This window comes from Anas platyrhynchos, chromosome 2 (assembly GCF_047663525.1).
Source record: "Anas platyrhynchos isolate ZD024472 breed Pekin duck chromosome 2, IASCAAS_PekinDuck_T2T, whole genome shotgun sequence".
NCBI lineage: Eukaryota > Metazoa > Chordata > Aves > Anseriformes > Anatidae > Anas > Anas platyrhynchos.
This window is the reverse complement of record NC_092588.1, coordinates 152,914,950-152,930,958: the sequence shown is the minus strand read 5'-3', so window position 1 is coordinate 152,930,958 and position 16,009 is coordinate 152,914,950. Positions and strand designations below refer to the sequence as shown.

Below are 16,009 nucleotides of genomic sequence, written 5' to 3'. Positions count from 1 at the left end.
GTTACGAGCCCTGTTTTTGACTTTACTACATTTTGGCTAAGAAACAGCACGAATAGCCTCGCAGGGAAATGCTCCTGTTTAACAAACAGGCAGCTGCTGAAACAATCTTCCTTTTCCCTCTGTGTATCTGTGATTGGAAGGGACAGTCCCACTCATAGCTTATACCTCTCCTTTTCCATACACTGGAGCAGCAATGACTGTAAAATGGACTCTTCCAGTCTCTCCTGTGTCCTACACGTGCAGTTTTAAGAAGACTTACACAAGCTTAGCTTAAGTCTCAGACAGCCTTCTGGCTGAGATGCCTTCTTTTTAAGAAAGTTCTGGGAAATTACTAGGCTTTCAAGAGCAGTAAAGTCTATGACCGTAAGGAAGGGACCATTTGTAAGTGTGTTCTGCCTCCGTTACTTCTTCAAAGCAAAGGAAGCCCCAGTCCTGTTTTTCACCAAAAGAGAGCTCAGTTTGGAGCTGGCATCTTCTCTCTGGCCTGGACGCTCCTCATGCAGGGAAAGAGGAAACTCATAAAGGCCAGGAAATGCTGGGCCACAAAAATGCTTGTGTTTACAGGAGACAGGGAATACTGTTATTTTCACAGTGTCCTATGTGTCAGTGGAAGAAGGAAGGCCAAAATGAAAAGCATCCAAGCCCACTGAGCCCAACCTACTACATTCCACGTGGAAACAGGGGCAAAGCGGAAACGGAAAACACGTTCGCTATTGAATTTGCAACCTCTCTACATTCCTGTCATGGATAGTAATGTCACATTACAGAAGAGTTATCATTCACCACTTAACTGCCTGAAGGTTACACAGGCCAAACAACACGAGGCCAAAGTACAGAGTCATGAACTGCGTGGCGAAAAATCAAGTTGCTCCTTCCCCATTTAATGTGGTGCCCACTAATCTTTTGGGATGGCTTTGATCTCTTATCAGCTGAATTTCTCATTCTAACCTTCCAGCGCAACCACCAGGAACACCTACATGCCCAGGGGAAAGCCTGGAAGAGCTGCCACGATGGTCACAGGCTCATCACATCTAGCTTTGGGCACCTAACAGGAATGCTCCAGCTAGAAATGCATCACCTGGACTCACCCCCTGTACACTTGGTGCAAAGGGCTGTTCAACCCACTTAAGATCTGATTTATCCTCTGCAAACGCCTCTCTGACATACAGAGACAGCCAGAGCTACTCTACTCCACACTTAAGCAGCTCACATAGGTTTCTAAAGTTAGGTGGGATAAATCCAGGCCTTAGTGATTATCACAGATATCCATTTAGCATGGGGTTAATTGCTTAGATTTGTATTCTGTGTTGAGGTGATACTCGTAGAAGCAGCATCTCCCTCTGCTCAGGCTTAAAAATCATGGTGAAACGCAAGCTAAGTGCTATTGAAACAAGAAAGTCCTGATTATGTCTGCCGGGAAATAAATATTTTGATTCTTTCTTTCACGTCTTCTCTATTATTCAACAGATTTAACTATTCACTGCCACAGTCTCAGACATAAAAAAAACGCATACACAATCAGCTTCAAATGCATGCTGTTATAAAAATGGGTTTAGTTCCAAGTCCTGATATGCAAATTCCTATCCTCATCCACTGTTCTGTTTGGTTTGTTTCTGGTGTTTGATAATACTTCCACCTCTGGCCCCATGGATTCCTCTTTGCTATTGCAATATGTACGGCAATCATGAATAATTTATAATAGTTCTAGGATCTCACACATTATCATCACTAATTAAACAATGTAATGAGATTTAACTTGACAGAGCCCTGCAGATAAGAGTTCCTTGTTTCAGCTGTCAACATAAAAGCTTCCCTGTCATTACACTGAACATCTAACAGCATGTCCACTCCGAAGCCATTTATCAGATAATTTATAGTCTTCTTAAGATATTTGGAATCGTTAAGCCAAGAAACAGTGATCTAAGTCAACAAGAACTTGAGCTTGCTGTTTTTACAGATCTGTTTATGGCATTTGCACTGTGAAAACAAGCACTTGTTAGTGCACAACTAAGAATAAATGAAATGTCTGAAATGCAGTATTCAAATCAGGGTTGTTGGCCTACTGCTGTCATATTTGTGAAGGAATGCCAGCGAAATAACTTACAGGGACTGAAAGACACGACAGTCCTGAGCAAACACCCATCAGCTTCAGCTTTGTGCCCTTCTGCAGAAACTTTGCCTTTCCCTCTGAGCAGTTTCTCCCATTAGGAGAGCGTGACAAATCTTTCTATGGCCCCTGTTGAAAATTAAACGTCAGCGGCTTTGTTTGGTTCCTCACTGATCTGTAGCTGCTGACATTTGTTCCCAAGTAAAACAAAAACCTAACGAGTCACTGGCAGCCCTGCACGCTCACTCTCCTCAGATATAAATGGGAGCAGAGGATACAAAACCAAGATAATCAGGTGTTGGCCATCCTATGTATGTTATATGAATTTGTCTGTGTCTTTTGAAAAGGAGATAATTGAGTCCAATATATTGAGTTTTCATCCAGATTCTCTCGTGTACAAATACACAACCACAGCAGCTGATAAATACTTGCCAAGAAGTCTGTTTCTTCTTTCTGGTATCTTCATTTAACTTCATTTAACTTCACATTGTCCCAGTCAGCAAATAATTAAAAACACAATAGACTTTTCAGTCTTTCAGCTGCTGCAATGTCCTAAGATTACGTTGTTTCCCTGTTTCTGTTCTGACAGGTACAAAGACTCCCCTGTAGCTGTCTAACAGAGAAAACCACATTCACATGCAAACAATATGACTGATAGACTGAAGCCTACCAGACATATATTTGTGTCCTGCAAGCCCTTAAGTTTCACAATTTGTGTATCCCAAGGCTACTTCTTACATGAAAAGACAGCGAGTAGTCTGGAGAAGGGTTACTGCTGGAGTTCCTGACTATAAACGTAGGATTTATTTTATTCAATACTTTTAATTATTTATTTTTTTTGCATAGCAGCAGAACAGAAGGTCTGTGTTTTGCAAGGAGAGTTTGGCTTACTTAGTCAAGAAAAACAAAGGTTGGCTACAGGTACAACAGGACATAATGAGCAGTGAATGAAAACATCTAGTATTTATAGGAGCAAATGGTCATAAGCTGCCAATGAAAAAATGCAAGTCAAAAGTCAGAAACTTAATAGCCAGAAGAGAAGGGCTCCCCAAATGAAGGATTGTGCTTTACTGGATGGCTGCAAACCACTTGCAAGTGGTATTTGAACCATTAAGAACCACGCAGCTCAACAGCTGCAGCTGCTACTGGGGAGCTACCGACACAGAAGCAAAAAGGTTGGGACTGCTGCGTTAGCATGTCCGCAGAATTCCTGCTTTAAAAGCCGTCAGTAAGAGCTGGGATGAAAGAGAACTTGTAGCACTTCAAGCGGGAAACAGAGCTCAGGAACCTTTTTGTCCTTTACGGTTCTAGATTTCTAGATACAGAAAACATCAAAGATTTTACTTTCTGAGAAAGAAAAAGAAGAAAAGCTGGGGAAAGAGAAACACAGGGTAGTTAACTCTGGAGAGAGGGGAACTTCGAACAGATGTTAATGCAAAGAATGAATGGGAAAAAAGAAAGAGCAAAAAGGCAGAGGAGTGCAGAAGAGAAGAACAGTGATGCCCCTGAGGCTCAGGCTGGACAAAGGAGGGAGGGAGGAGGCACGACAAAGGCGTGCAGTGCTGCTGTTGCAACAGAGAACATCAGAGGGTGGAATTCACAGTTCCCAGGAACTGCTGCGCTCATGCATTCCCAGGAACCGAAGACACCGCTCCTGTGAAGACACCACCGCTACCTGGAATCTGCTTAAATACCCTGCTGGTTCTGCCCTTCTTCCTCGGCTCTCAGGTGGGACAGATGGCATGGTAGCAGTTAGTGCCATCAGACAGCAGCTGTCCCAGTCATCTCAGACTCCAGGGACAGCAAGAACTCAAAACCCTGTAGCTCCTACTGTGAATTTCTTTTTGATATGCTCTCCTTGGCTGCTAGACCTCTCATCAGCTCTTTTTAAGGGAGGTAGAAGACCAACCTAAATAAAATTTTACCCTTCTCTGAAGTCAGATCTCAGCAATGTGTTTTGGGCAAAAATTAGTTGCTATTTGGTTAAATCACAAGAGGAGCTACCATCTTAGGATTCCTCGTGCCTTGTCAGCCAAACACTGAGATGCCGAGACAAGTCTGGAGTAAAAGGCGCATGAAATCGTTCTCGCCCTTCCACAGTATGGGCACACAAGCTTGAGCTTGTAGAACAAGAAACAATTACACACGACACTGTGCATTTTCCAATGGAAAACTGGACACAAGTTTTACTCACAGTTTTTGAGGTAGCACAGGGAGATGGTGTCATTATAGGAGGCTTGGCTGCGCTTTGGGAGGGAGGCAAAGAAAATCTCTGCCCTGTGTCCGGAGGTGAAGAACAGTGAATCCGTGTTTCTAGTCTCTCGGGCTCATGCTTATAGGATTCGAGAGGAAACGTGGGCTGCTTGGTCACTTGTGTTGGGGTAGACGGAGAAGAAGAGAGGCCAGAGGCTGTAAAAAAGAATAATTACTAAATCATTTCCGAAGAAAAAGCAGATAGAAATCTCAGCTTTACAGTAAACCTGTATTTTTTTCATCACTTTTCAGCAGACTAACAGCACGTATCTCACCCTCCCACATATAAAAGGGAATGGCTCTGCCTTCCCATTAAAACTTTTTTAATTATTCAGCTGGGTGAACCGTGTGACCCATTATACAGGGAGGCGTAGTGGCAAGATAAGAGAGCTCCAAGTTTGTGTTACATTAACCTCCCGTCTGGTCCCTTATTTCTAAAACGATCCTAAGCAGTGGTGTTACTTTCTTGTCACAATTTTAATTCTCCTGTGAATGCCAGGATTACCTCTATCTCATAGCAAGTCGCTCAAGAGCTTTAATGCTCACTTCTTCTTCATTTTGATTATGCTGTCACACCCAACAGTTAGAACAAAATTAGGTGCAGAGACAAAAAGAAGCAGGGTATATTTCCCATGAGCTTCAGCCTGCTTTCTATAAGGCTTGTGGCAATGCCTTTATACAAACCAGAATTGTTTTCAGCAGCCTTTGAGGAGAAAGGCTATTCTTATCTTTTTGCTGAAAATCATTATCAGCAGGAGATCATTTGTCTTGTGAGCATCCTGTTTTTATTTGACACATGTATCTACCCCAGCTGTATTTTAGGTTATGTTCTTAGGGCAGGTCTGAGCTGTGATCGGACAGGTAATTTAAGCTGTATTTATTACCCATTAAAGAACAAGCAGACATCTATATCCAATTAGAAAATTCATTACAACATCTGTGTTTCTTGTTATAACATACATATACATGTCTATGACATAGATCTGTTTGTGTGTTGGCAAACAAAGGATGACTCTTATGCCAGCATGAGCAGAGCTTCATACTTTTAAGTGGGCTATGGGCACCTGTATGACCTCTGAATTTGGTTCTCTTCCTGTGCCTCCAGAGATCTGTGTAGGTAATCAGTTAGTGCATAGTGGATTCAAGTCCACTGACAAGGAACAGATAGAAGCTTTTAATAAGCAGAAAATCCCAAGCCATTCCAACAAATGCTTCGGAACATGACAATGCATCTTCGTGGCAAGTTTGGTTCAAGCTTTCAGGGTTTCACCAGAGACTTTTGCACACCTCCATTCAAACACTTTGCACTGGTTTACACTCAACCTCTGCTGGTTCTTGCTTTCAGCCTAGGGCAAGGTGTATTAGTACAGCTCACTTTATTCTCAAATCACTTTTGCAATCAAATGTCTGATTCACACCAAGAACCCTGGCTGAATGAACCCTCGGGAATGTTTTTCTATCCTGACTTCTATTGACCCCAAAGGATGTTCGCTACCTCTCAGTGCCACCGTTCTACCCCACAAGACAGCATTTTAAAGGAAACTTTGTATTTATGGGAGGTAAGCAATAAAACTAATTATTAACTAAGATGCTAGAGTCAGAAGACTAGCAATCCAGCTACTCAGGAAGGGATTTACTACTTGAAGAAATAATTACTCCTGACATATCTAGGAATTAATGAGGAATTCAGGTAACGGTTCTTTTAATATCATTGTTCATTAAAAACAACCTTTCTTGATGGCTTTTACATATGAAAAGACATAATAGAATCACTCATCAGGAAACTCAAAATGATTAAGCTCTAAGATGTTTTATTTGTAGTGGTATTAGTGTTGTAGTGTGATATATTTTTTTCAAGAAAATCCTAACTCTCACTGAAAAATTTTAGCTTTATTGGAATCAGAAAGGACCCCATATTCACTCCTTCTACTCGTTAGAGAGACTTGCAGCTCTGCTGATCAAGCAGCAGTAATCACATATCTAGTGGAGAGTGGGTGTTGTAGGCAGATAGAAATGTTGGCTAATGTGACATGCCACAAGGAGAGGCAAGAAGAAATGCCCTGGTTGTTTTGAATGTCCTTAGCTTCGACTGATTTCAGTGAGGCTGGGGAGTGTTCCATATGCTGAAGGATTAAAAGGACATTTTTTGCTTGCACTTCTAGATAAACAGTTCTGGGGGAGATGCTCTTATCTTCTGTGTTTTTATGGGTGTACAAATGTTTCCTAAGCACTTAGATTGAGGTTTGAGGTGGATGGTAGCTGTAATTGTTGCAAATGGAAAACCACTAAAAGGGAGAAAAACACCATTAGATCTTAAAGTCTTACTACCGGCATGTGTTCATTATGTGCTAATGTATCAGCAAGTCTACAGAAACGATTTCCAGTATCAGCAAGCTCTGCCAAAAGAGTAATTACCAGACATAAGGGAACCACATATTCACAGCCCTAACAAGGCTGGCATACAAACATAGAGGACAGCTATAGGACACAGGAAGATGTGGATCAAAGGAGACCAAGGAAGTAACATCTCTTACATCTCATGAAAACTATTGTCGCCTCATTATAAATGTGTAACAGCACAGCCAGGAAAAGTTCCTTACAGACAGCGCGGCTTCCATTTTATAACAGCGTTCACTGATGGTGAACTTCCTTGTGGATGGCAGCTTGGGAAACTTGGCACGAGTTTTATAGATGACGAATGTCTGTGACTCCAGCAACTTCACTGAGAGCACTTTGATCCTCTGAACCGGCTGTTTCTCCTAGGCTCTTAAAACATAAGTGCTCAAAGCGAGGCACATTTGAGATTTAATTTTTCTATGACTCAATTTCCTCAAAGAGATGGAGGGAAAGTCATAATTATTTTGCAGGGAATTTGATTAAATTATGTAATTAGACATTTTCAACGTTTGCTATTTAAAAGCCTCCCTCATGGCATTATTGTGGTATATATTTTGTTTACACTTCTATAATACTGAGATTGAAGGAATAATTCTGTAGGAAATGTTAAATAGCTTTATGATTGTTAAAACAGAAGACTTAGCTGCTATGATACAGCTCAGTATCCTAAACCCTACAAAGAATTTTGTGAAAGCCTGTGACATGAAAGGATAAAAATTTCTAATATATCCCCAAACTACAATCAGTTCAGGAGTAACAGAACTTTGTGTTAACTTAATCCTATTGAACTGCCTTCTAAACAGATGGCATTGGTGTAAATATATAGGTACATGTATTTGCAGTAGCTGCACTTGTCTACTACAGAAGAAACTGAAGAGACAAGATACATCCTGTATCCCAGGGCTGAAAACAATTTGTTTTTAAGAAAGTACATGTTAAACAATTAGGCCAGCCACCATTTCTAGACTTTTCCATAATGTAGCTGAAAAAATGCAGTATGTATCTAGGATTTTGGAGAAGAAACGGTCTTTGAGGTTGCCTGCATACTCCTCTGGTCCTGATAAGGAGATGAACTGACATGCCAAGTAATTATCTCTAATGCTAATGCTTCTTTCATCAGACAATGAAATGACTAATCAAGTGTGGTATTTTCATGTTAGCAAACTAAATAACTCTTCCTTTTTTCCATTAGATTAATAAAACAATTTTAGACAAAAAGGAGGAAATTCTAGTAGATTAGGTACTATATCACTGGTCAACAGAAGGTTTTATCCCATGTTCTTTATTGTCCTAGTCTGTTTTTATAATATAATCACAGAATATCCCAAGCTGGGGGGACCCACAGGGACCATCGAGTCCAACTCTAGCTCCACACAGGAGCACCCCAAAACCAGACCCTGTGTCTGAGAGCGGTGTCCAAATGCTCCTTGAACTCCTGCAGCTCGGTGCCATGCCCATATCCCTGGGGATCCTGTCCCCGTGCCCGACCACCTCTGGGTGCAGACCCTTTCCCTAACCCCCAGCCTGACCCTCCCCTGTCCCAGCTCCATGCTGTTCCCTCGGGTCCTGTCGCTGTCCCCAGAGAGCAGAGCTCAGCGCCTGCCCCTCCACTCCCCTCCTGAGGGAGCTGCAGGCCGCCATGAGGCCTCCCCTCAGCCTGCTCTGCTCTGGGCTGAACAAACCAAGAACCTGAGCTGCTCCTCATACGTCTTTCCTTCCAGACCATTCACCATCTTTCTAGCCCTCCTTTGGACATTCTCTAATAGTTTTATGTCCCTCTTATATTGTGCTACACAAAACTGCACATGGTATTTGAGGTGAGGCCACACAGCACAGAGCAGAGCAGGACAAGCCCTCCCCTCCAGCAGCAAGCCATGCCCAATGCACCCCAGGTTACAGCCAGCCCTTTTGGCTGCCAGGACACAGTTAGCTCACATTCATCTTGCTGTCAACCAGAACCCCACATTCCATGGAACTGGCTCCCCACATCTCACAGGGCTTCTCCCCAGCCTCTTGTCCCCCAGTCTGCACATTATAACCAGGGTTGCCCCTCCTAGGTGCAGAATCCATCACTTGCTCTTGTTAAACGTCCTATTGTTGGTGATTGCCCAGCCCTCTGACTTGTCAAGATCTCCCTGTAAGACCTCTCCACCCTCAAAGGAGTCAACAGCATCTCCTAATTTGTATCACTCACCAACTTATTTAGTGTGCATCTGAGTCCTACATCCAAGTCATTTATAAAAACATTAAAGAGAAGTGGCCCTAAAATGGAGCCCTGTGGAACCCCCCTAATGACTGCCTTCCAGCCTGAGTAACCCCATTTACTATAACCCTTTCAGCCTGACCCATCAGCCAATCGTTCCCCCATCATATTATACACTTGTCTAGCTGTATGCTGGATATTCTGTCCAGAAGGATACTGCGAGAGACACTACTGAAAGCTTTACTAAAATCCCCAAGAAATCACATCTAGTGGTTTCCTTTAACTGGATGGGTAACCTTGTCAGAGAAGGAAATACACAGTCCAAGTGTTTTGCTTTTTTTCTGGTTCATCTTGCCATTTGATTCCTGGTGGCAAAACAAATCCCCCCCCAAAAAAGAGGATAACTTTGTGTTCTCCTTACTGATGAGCTGTAAGTCCTAATGTTTGTGTAATTGAATATGCATATGAATAAAAATAATCTCAAGAGTATACAAATGTAGTGCTTAATCGAATCTGTGTGAAGAAGCAACCTACATATTATTGTGTCTTTACTCTTAGAATATGCATGTTTGATTGTAACAGAGCTAAATAGGACTAGAGTTAATTTTGATCAAAACAAGGCAATTTCCAGTTGTCCTCCCCTATGACAGTATTGTCTCTGATGGGAGGCAGCAATGGCCCAGCATTCAATTCTTTGCTTTTATTTGCACAGCCTCAGCTTGGATCTCGCTGCACATCACAGGTTGGATGCAGGAGCTCCAAGAAGGTACTGCTGTAACAGCAGAGCCCACAGCTTTGGCCCAAGATAGCATGCAACGTTAACTGGCATTTACTTAGTCACACGCATACAAAAATAATGCTGCTACCTTCCCTTGCTTCTTGAGATATGTGCAACTATTTCTTTTAAATAAAGCCCTTATTTTGCACGGTATTAAATTCTACATCCACCTACTTGGGCAATTGGATTCACAACAGCTTTCCACAGATACATAACAGGAAAGGATAAAGCGCTCCATTGTCAGCCCCGTACTCCCAGGAGAAGAAGGGTGGCTGCCCTCCTGCATTCCCCGGGTGACACCCACAATTAATTCTGTCACCTGCATTTCATGCCTGACCTGGCAGGATGCATCTGGTGGCTTCTGGGAGGAAGGATGCTCACAGCCCAGTGATTCCTGCCAAAGCCTCCCTTTTATTTATCAGCAGTGCTGTGTGGTTCTGCCCAGAGCTCCAACCAGCCGCTTTCCACTAAGAAAAAAACATCCTCTGCCCCCGTGGACCTTTGGAGCCTCCTGCCCACACGTTACGTTGCTAGAGATTTCAGGGATGAACTAATGATCCTTCACAGAAGGGTGGGTCTGGACAGAGCTGCACTGCCCTGTTGAGGGTCCAAAGGATATAGCCAGCAGCCTGCTGTCAAACATTTCATTTGTATTTATGCGCTTAAGATGGAGTTGCTAAAACTGGTGAAAGTTGCTGGCAATGACAAATAAATCACTTTCACAGTTTGCATCTTCCTAGGAATCACACGTCGGTATTCTCTCGTCCTGTACATGAGCAAGTAAATAATGCCATTGCTAACAATAAAAAATGGCTTTCCAGGTTTCTACATAGAGATGTATTCGTTTACCATTTAGGATGAAACATCTCAAAAAACAAAAAACAAAAAAAAAAAGGAGGGAGGGGGGTGTTTCCATTTGCAGTGTCTCCAAGTGACACTTTTTGTCTGATTCCTTCCCAGGACAACATCGTCCTTTCATTTGCATTCTTCAGCTGGCAGTGAAACAGAGAAGTAGGCAGGCTGTGGCTGCTGAATTTTAAGCAGTCAGAAGCACAAGTGAATCCGAGCTGAGCCTGCTGTTCATTAAGCTGATTCACTCTTCAGACACAATACTGTGTTAATTTTGACACATAAGCAAATTGATGCAAATTATGTGAAATGAAGTTTAATGCCACTTAATGGCAGTAAAACTATGAGCCCATAAGCAGGTAAATGGCTGTTTCTATTCAAGTCGTGTTGGTGACATTGACACTAAATGTTGTAAAACACATTAGTTAAAAACAAACCTGAAAAATAATCTTATTAGTTATTATATTCTGAAGTATGATGGAGCAGCATCTACCCTAGCTGCATTTGCTTCTGTCTTAATGAAGCAATGCCATGGCTCTTCATCTAGCTGGTGCAGTGTTCAGAGAGAGACTTGGTTGCTTTCAAAATGATATTAATAATAATAATAAAAAAGGAGTAAAATATATCCTTCAAATCACTGCATGAGCAGGCTGGATCAGTCTGACGGGCTCCCAGCCACCTGGGATCTCACCTGCAGAGCTTTCCTGTCCCACTGCAGGCGCACCCTTGCAGCTGGTTTCTGCCTCATGGTGCCTCAAGCTTTGCACTTTCTAATTTATTCAATTTCAAATTTCAAAGGGACCTCAAAACCCACCCAGTGCCACCCCCTGCCATGGATAGGGACCTCCCCCACCAGCCCAGGCTGCCCCCAGCCCCATCCAGCCTGGCCTTGGGCACTGCCAGGGATGGGACCGCAAGTCCCTCATACAGTCGGGTTGGTAACCAGGTAAGTAAGAACCCTACACTTTTCCTCTTGATTCGTTGCCCAGACACCCTGTATTGTCCCCCATCCAGGACAAAACACTGGGCCAGACAGATTTTTGGTTTGAGCTACCTTTGGTGCCTTCATGTGCCCTGGACTGGTACCATGTCATCAGGCTGCACCAAGTGCTCTGCAGCCCTGAGGATATTCACCGGTGGGGCAAACAGAGAACACAGGGAGCACTTTTGGAGATCCAAACCCCCATATTGACCCTGTGCTTTCATGCTTAGTTCATAATAGTTATTCTCCCCACCTAGATAAGTTTTGTGACTTTGTTTTTTTTTTTGCATTGCCTGTTTCCAACAGACTTGCATTTTTCCTATATTCAGCAGCAAAAATTATATCAGAATATACACATACACCAGGGAGCCTTATTGTCAGGAGAGACATGGCTGTTTGGGGCTGTGAACTTGGGCTTTTGGGGCAACAGGCAAGCATCAGAAAGTAGTGCATAGGATCCCGAGATCTATACAGTTACGAATTTGCTGCTTTTCAAAGAACAAAACGTTCCTCACAGTGTGATTTTTCAGCTTCTCATGGGCAGGAAGTGCTGCAGCCGTGACTGAGGTCTCAGCCTGGTCTCTAACTCTCAGCTTTCTGTGACCCCTTCTCCTTTGTCTTGCAAATACTGGAGAGAGCACCAGATGCAAGCAGAGAAACAGTGGTGAGCCGCAAGCTGGATGGGAAAGGACAGCTTCCTATTATTTTTTTTTTCCAAGACAAATGCAAATTCCACTGCTGTTTGACAGCCTCCCAGGTGATAAATGAAGAGGTCCTGGTCATGCTTGAGGTAGCCACTGGGTAAGTGCCTGGCCAGGCACAAGCAGTGAGATCAGCGCAGTAATTATACTGAGAGATGCGGCACCAAGAATTTACCAGACACTGGCCAGCAAGTGTGGGCAGAGAAATTGAACCATGCACCTTGCCAGCGCAAGTGGCAATGATGGGAGTGAAGCATCAACAGTGATCCTCAGCAGGGAACAGCACCGTGGGGAAATGCCCTACAGAATCATGAGAAGCAGAAGCAGGAGACTTGGCTGTGCATCCCTCTGAGAAGAACACATGAGCAGCAAATGCCTTAACCTGCTGTGCATCCATCACCCATGGAGCACGGGGTCAAGAAGGCTGGGAAGACCAGCCCTGCACTTTCTGAATCACCTGGCTAACTTTGCAGTCCCGCTGCTGACAGCAGGACAACAGGGGTTTAGGATTGCCACCTTCCAAAGCACTCTTGCTGTACACAAACCCAGGACTGCTGCTGATGGGATGTGACATCCTGCGAGCGCTGCCTCGGGGCAGCCACCAAGTTATAACGAGAGCTCACTGGGCAGTCCTGTGAGACAAATCTGAAAAGTCACTGGAATGAAAATCAATCAGTCCTCTTCATTCAATCTGCTCCGTAAAGACGCATGACATCTGTGCAAACACCCAGTTTCTTTTCGTGATCCAAAGCAGATGACTCATGGGTGTGCGCCAATCCGTGCAAATAAGCCACGTGCAATAGCTGACCCTTATCAACACAATGATAACCGCTGAAAGAAAAGCCTCCGCTGACTTCCCAGCCTGGTATCAGCACGTCAGGCAGGCACAGCGCTACATCACATGGCAGAGATTCACATGGCCACTTGTACTATGCGCTGGTTATAGCCGGCTGCTGTGAGAAACAATGCCTACAGCAGGACGACTTTATTTACTTAATACACCACCTGGCTTTTTAAACTTTCACAGAGGACTATGCGTTCAGCATCAGAGGCTTTAATGAAATAACTTTTTTTTTTTTTTCATTTTAGCAAAGCTGGGTCTGGCTGCTCAAGCTAACATTCAACAGCTCTTTCCACATGAACCTCAGCTGTCCAGTCTAGGTTTTCCATACTGCTTTGTTTCAAGTTGAGCTAAATCCTTCCTTGCTGCTGCAGAAAGCTGTAAACTGCCTTTCCGTGGTGATATATCAGGAGCCAGCACTGTGTCTCTCCATCAAACCAGAGGAGAGGCTGCTACAACTGCTCTGTGCCCCAGCACCCTCTCCCTGGGTTCGTTCCATGTCTCCTGCTTTGCACGGCACAAGCTGCAAACTGCAGCGTTATCGTCATCATTCGTGTTTTGTTTCTGGTAGCACCAGGCAAATATAATGGATAACATGGGCCCTGACCTGAAGGATTTATATTTGGACGGGCAAAGGAGAAAAAGAGGGAAATTAAAGGAGGAGAGAAGGGAGGGGCAATGCTGTGTGCACAACATACAAACACAGGTTTGGAAGTAATTGCTTGCTTGCTCCGATGCCTAATTTCACACTACAGATTTCGTATTCAATCACTGCACTAAATGTCAGCTTCTTAAAAGCAGCAGCTTGGGGGAGTGCAGAACAGTGCAAGTTGTTGCTTCTGCGATGATTTATGATACGCTCTTCAAACACGAGTTTAAAAAAAAAAAAAAAAAAGGTGGAATTGAGGCACAGATTTTCCTGGCTCACTTGCTGTAAATGACTTAACTGTGTACCTTATTTCTGTAATATGCTACAGCAGAAAAACACCCAGTGGAACATTCCCCTTTACCTCTCACCTTCTCCCTCCTCCCCATTTTTTTTAACATATATATCATTTAGAGGTCCACACGGATGAAATGACCAGTCTAAATCCTGTCCTGCAGAGCCCTGCTGAAATCGCTGTGGGTGATTTCATCTGCACACTCTGGGTAACTGAGAGACGGAATATTAATGCACATAAAGACCACTAGGATATCCATTTACTGCATACGCATGAGAGCTCCAGGGCTGGCGCCAGGGGAATGCACACTGTAACGCTGCACACAGCCACAGCCGCTCTGCAAGAAGGCAAGTGTTCAGCGTATGTGACTTTGGAGCTTCAGAGTAGCAGTTTACAAGACTGTCAGAGCAGAGTCTCTAGGAGTCAAGTCCTGGGACCTGCACTGTATTTAATTTACCAGTTCATATCATCCTTGATTTTCTGCTCTTGCAGTGAAGAAACCAGCTCAAGAGCTGCTAGTAAAGGCACCAGAGTTGCAGCTGGACTGCAAGTCTCACAACATGACTTACTTCTGTTTATTTTCTGCAATGCTTACAAGGGCACTGAGGTGAGAGTAATTAAATATTTGCAAAGTACTCAAAATCCTCAGGGTAGCTGTAGCTAGAGAATGAAGCCGTAATTCGCAATTTCTTTGCTTTTGAATTTCATGTGTTTCAAAACCTCTGCTCTTCTGTAATTAAAAGCATAAAATAAAAAAGTCTCCCTCTCTCTAGCTCTTCTCAGAATTCAACAGGAGTCCAAGGATGGCTTCAGCCTGCAGCATTTGCCTCTCCCTGCTGTGTCTGACTCAGACTTCTGTCTCATCATAATTCTTATCTTGCTAACCTGGGAATTAATCTTTTCCTGCATACATGGCACAGCAGAGATAGTACAGTACTCTCTAGCACACCTAGCAAAGCCTTCTGAAAAAAATAACTAATGACTTCATGGCTCTTGTCTGATGGAAAATAAATTGCTGTGGGCCTGCCTCTGTTCCTTCTGCCACTTGGTCGTCTAATTTCCATTGCCTTCACTGGCACTGGGCGATGCTTTTAGCTGAGCATTACTGCAGTACACAGCACAGCCTGGAGAGTTTCAAACCCGGAGAGTTTCATCATGGCTTTCTCCAGACACTCACAGACTAACCCTCTCCTTCCCATGGAGCAATTCACACAACGTTGGCTTTCTTCTGCCTTTCACAGTTAGATCGCAAAATGACAAAGATTCAAAATAACTCCAGACCTCTGCCCTTCCATTTCAGGCCCGCTAGAAACCGATGCTATTAGAATAAGAGAAAGGAATGCCCCCCACATTGCCTTTTTTCTTGCTATTCTGACTTCTGTTTGCAGGCTGATTAAAACTTCCATCACCCACTGGCTGTGCAACAGGTCACAGCTGATGCCTCCTCTCAACACCCAGCTCCGTGGTGCTGCAGGAAGGAGCCCACGTGCCCTTCAGCAGTGCACGCTTACATTTTCCGAAGGGCCGGCCAGGCAATTTTCCTCTCCAGGAAATCCTTCCCCTCCCTTGTCATCCAACCCCAGCTTCACCCCACTGCCTGTCCCCGGTCACTACTACAGCGTGCCTCCAGCACATGACAGCGGTCACATTCCTGGTTTGTTTTACTGCTCAGGGCTGTCATCCCGCTGTAAGGCATCTGAAAACGCTGGTAGCCAAAAGGACTCACCACGCTGAGAGAGCGAGTACCTAAGCAGCAGACTCGTTGGAGCAGGGCCACCTTCGTGTCAGAGGTTTCCCCCATGCCATGGGGAAATCTGATCTATTTAGGGAGCTCTACCTTTGCCCTTTCACTTTGCCTTTACCCCACTCACACCCGTTCTTGTCCTTCTCCAGGTGTCTGTTTCCCTCCCTTCTCTCTCCATATTTCAGTCCCTGGGGATGTGGGTCCCATTCCTGC

The 16,009-nt window shown here is 44.0% G+C and overlaps 1 protein-coding gene across 4 annotated transcripts in view; it reads right to left on the bottom strand.

Annotated features, from left to right (window-relative positions):
* Positions 1 to 16,009, bottom strand: part of PRKAG2 (protein kinase AMP-activated non-catalytic subunit gamma 2) — a 208,496-nt gene that overhangs the window by 61,706 nt on the left and 130,781 nt on the right. For all 4 annotated transcript variants that reach the window (XM_027450396.3, XM_027450398.3, XM_027450399.3 and 1 more), the window contains one exon: positions 4,302 to 4,516. In XM_027450396.3, the coding sequence (XP_027306197.1) occupies positions 4,302 to 4,516 (215 nt within the window). The remainder of the gene's footprint in view (positions 1 to 4,301; positions 4,517 to 16,009) is intronic.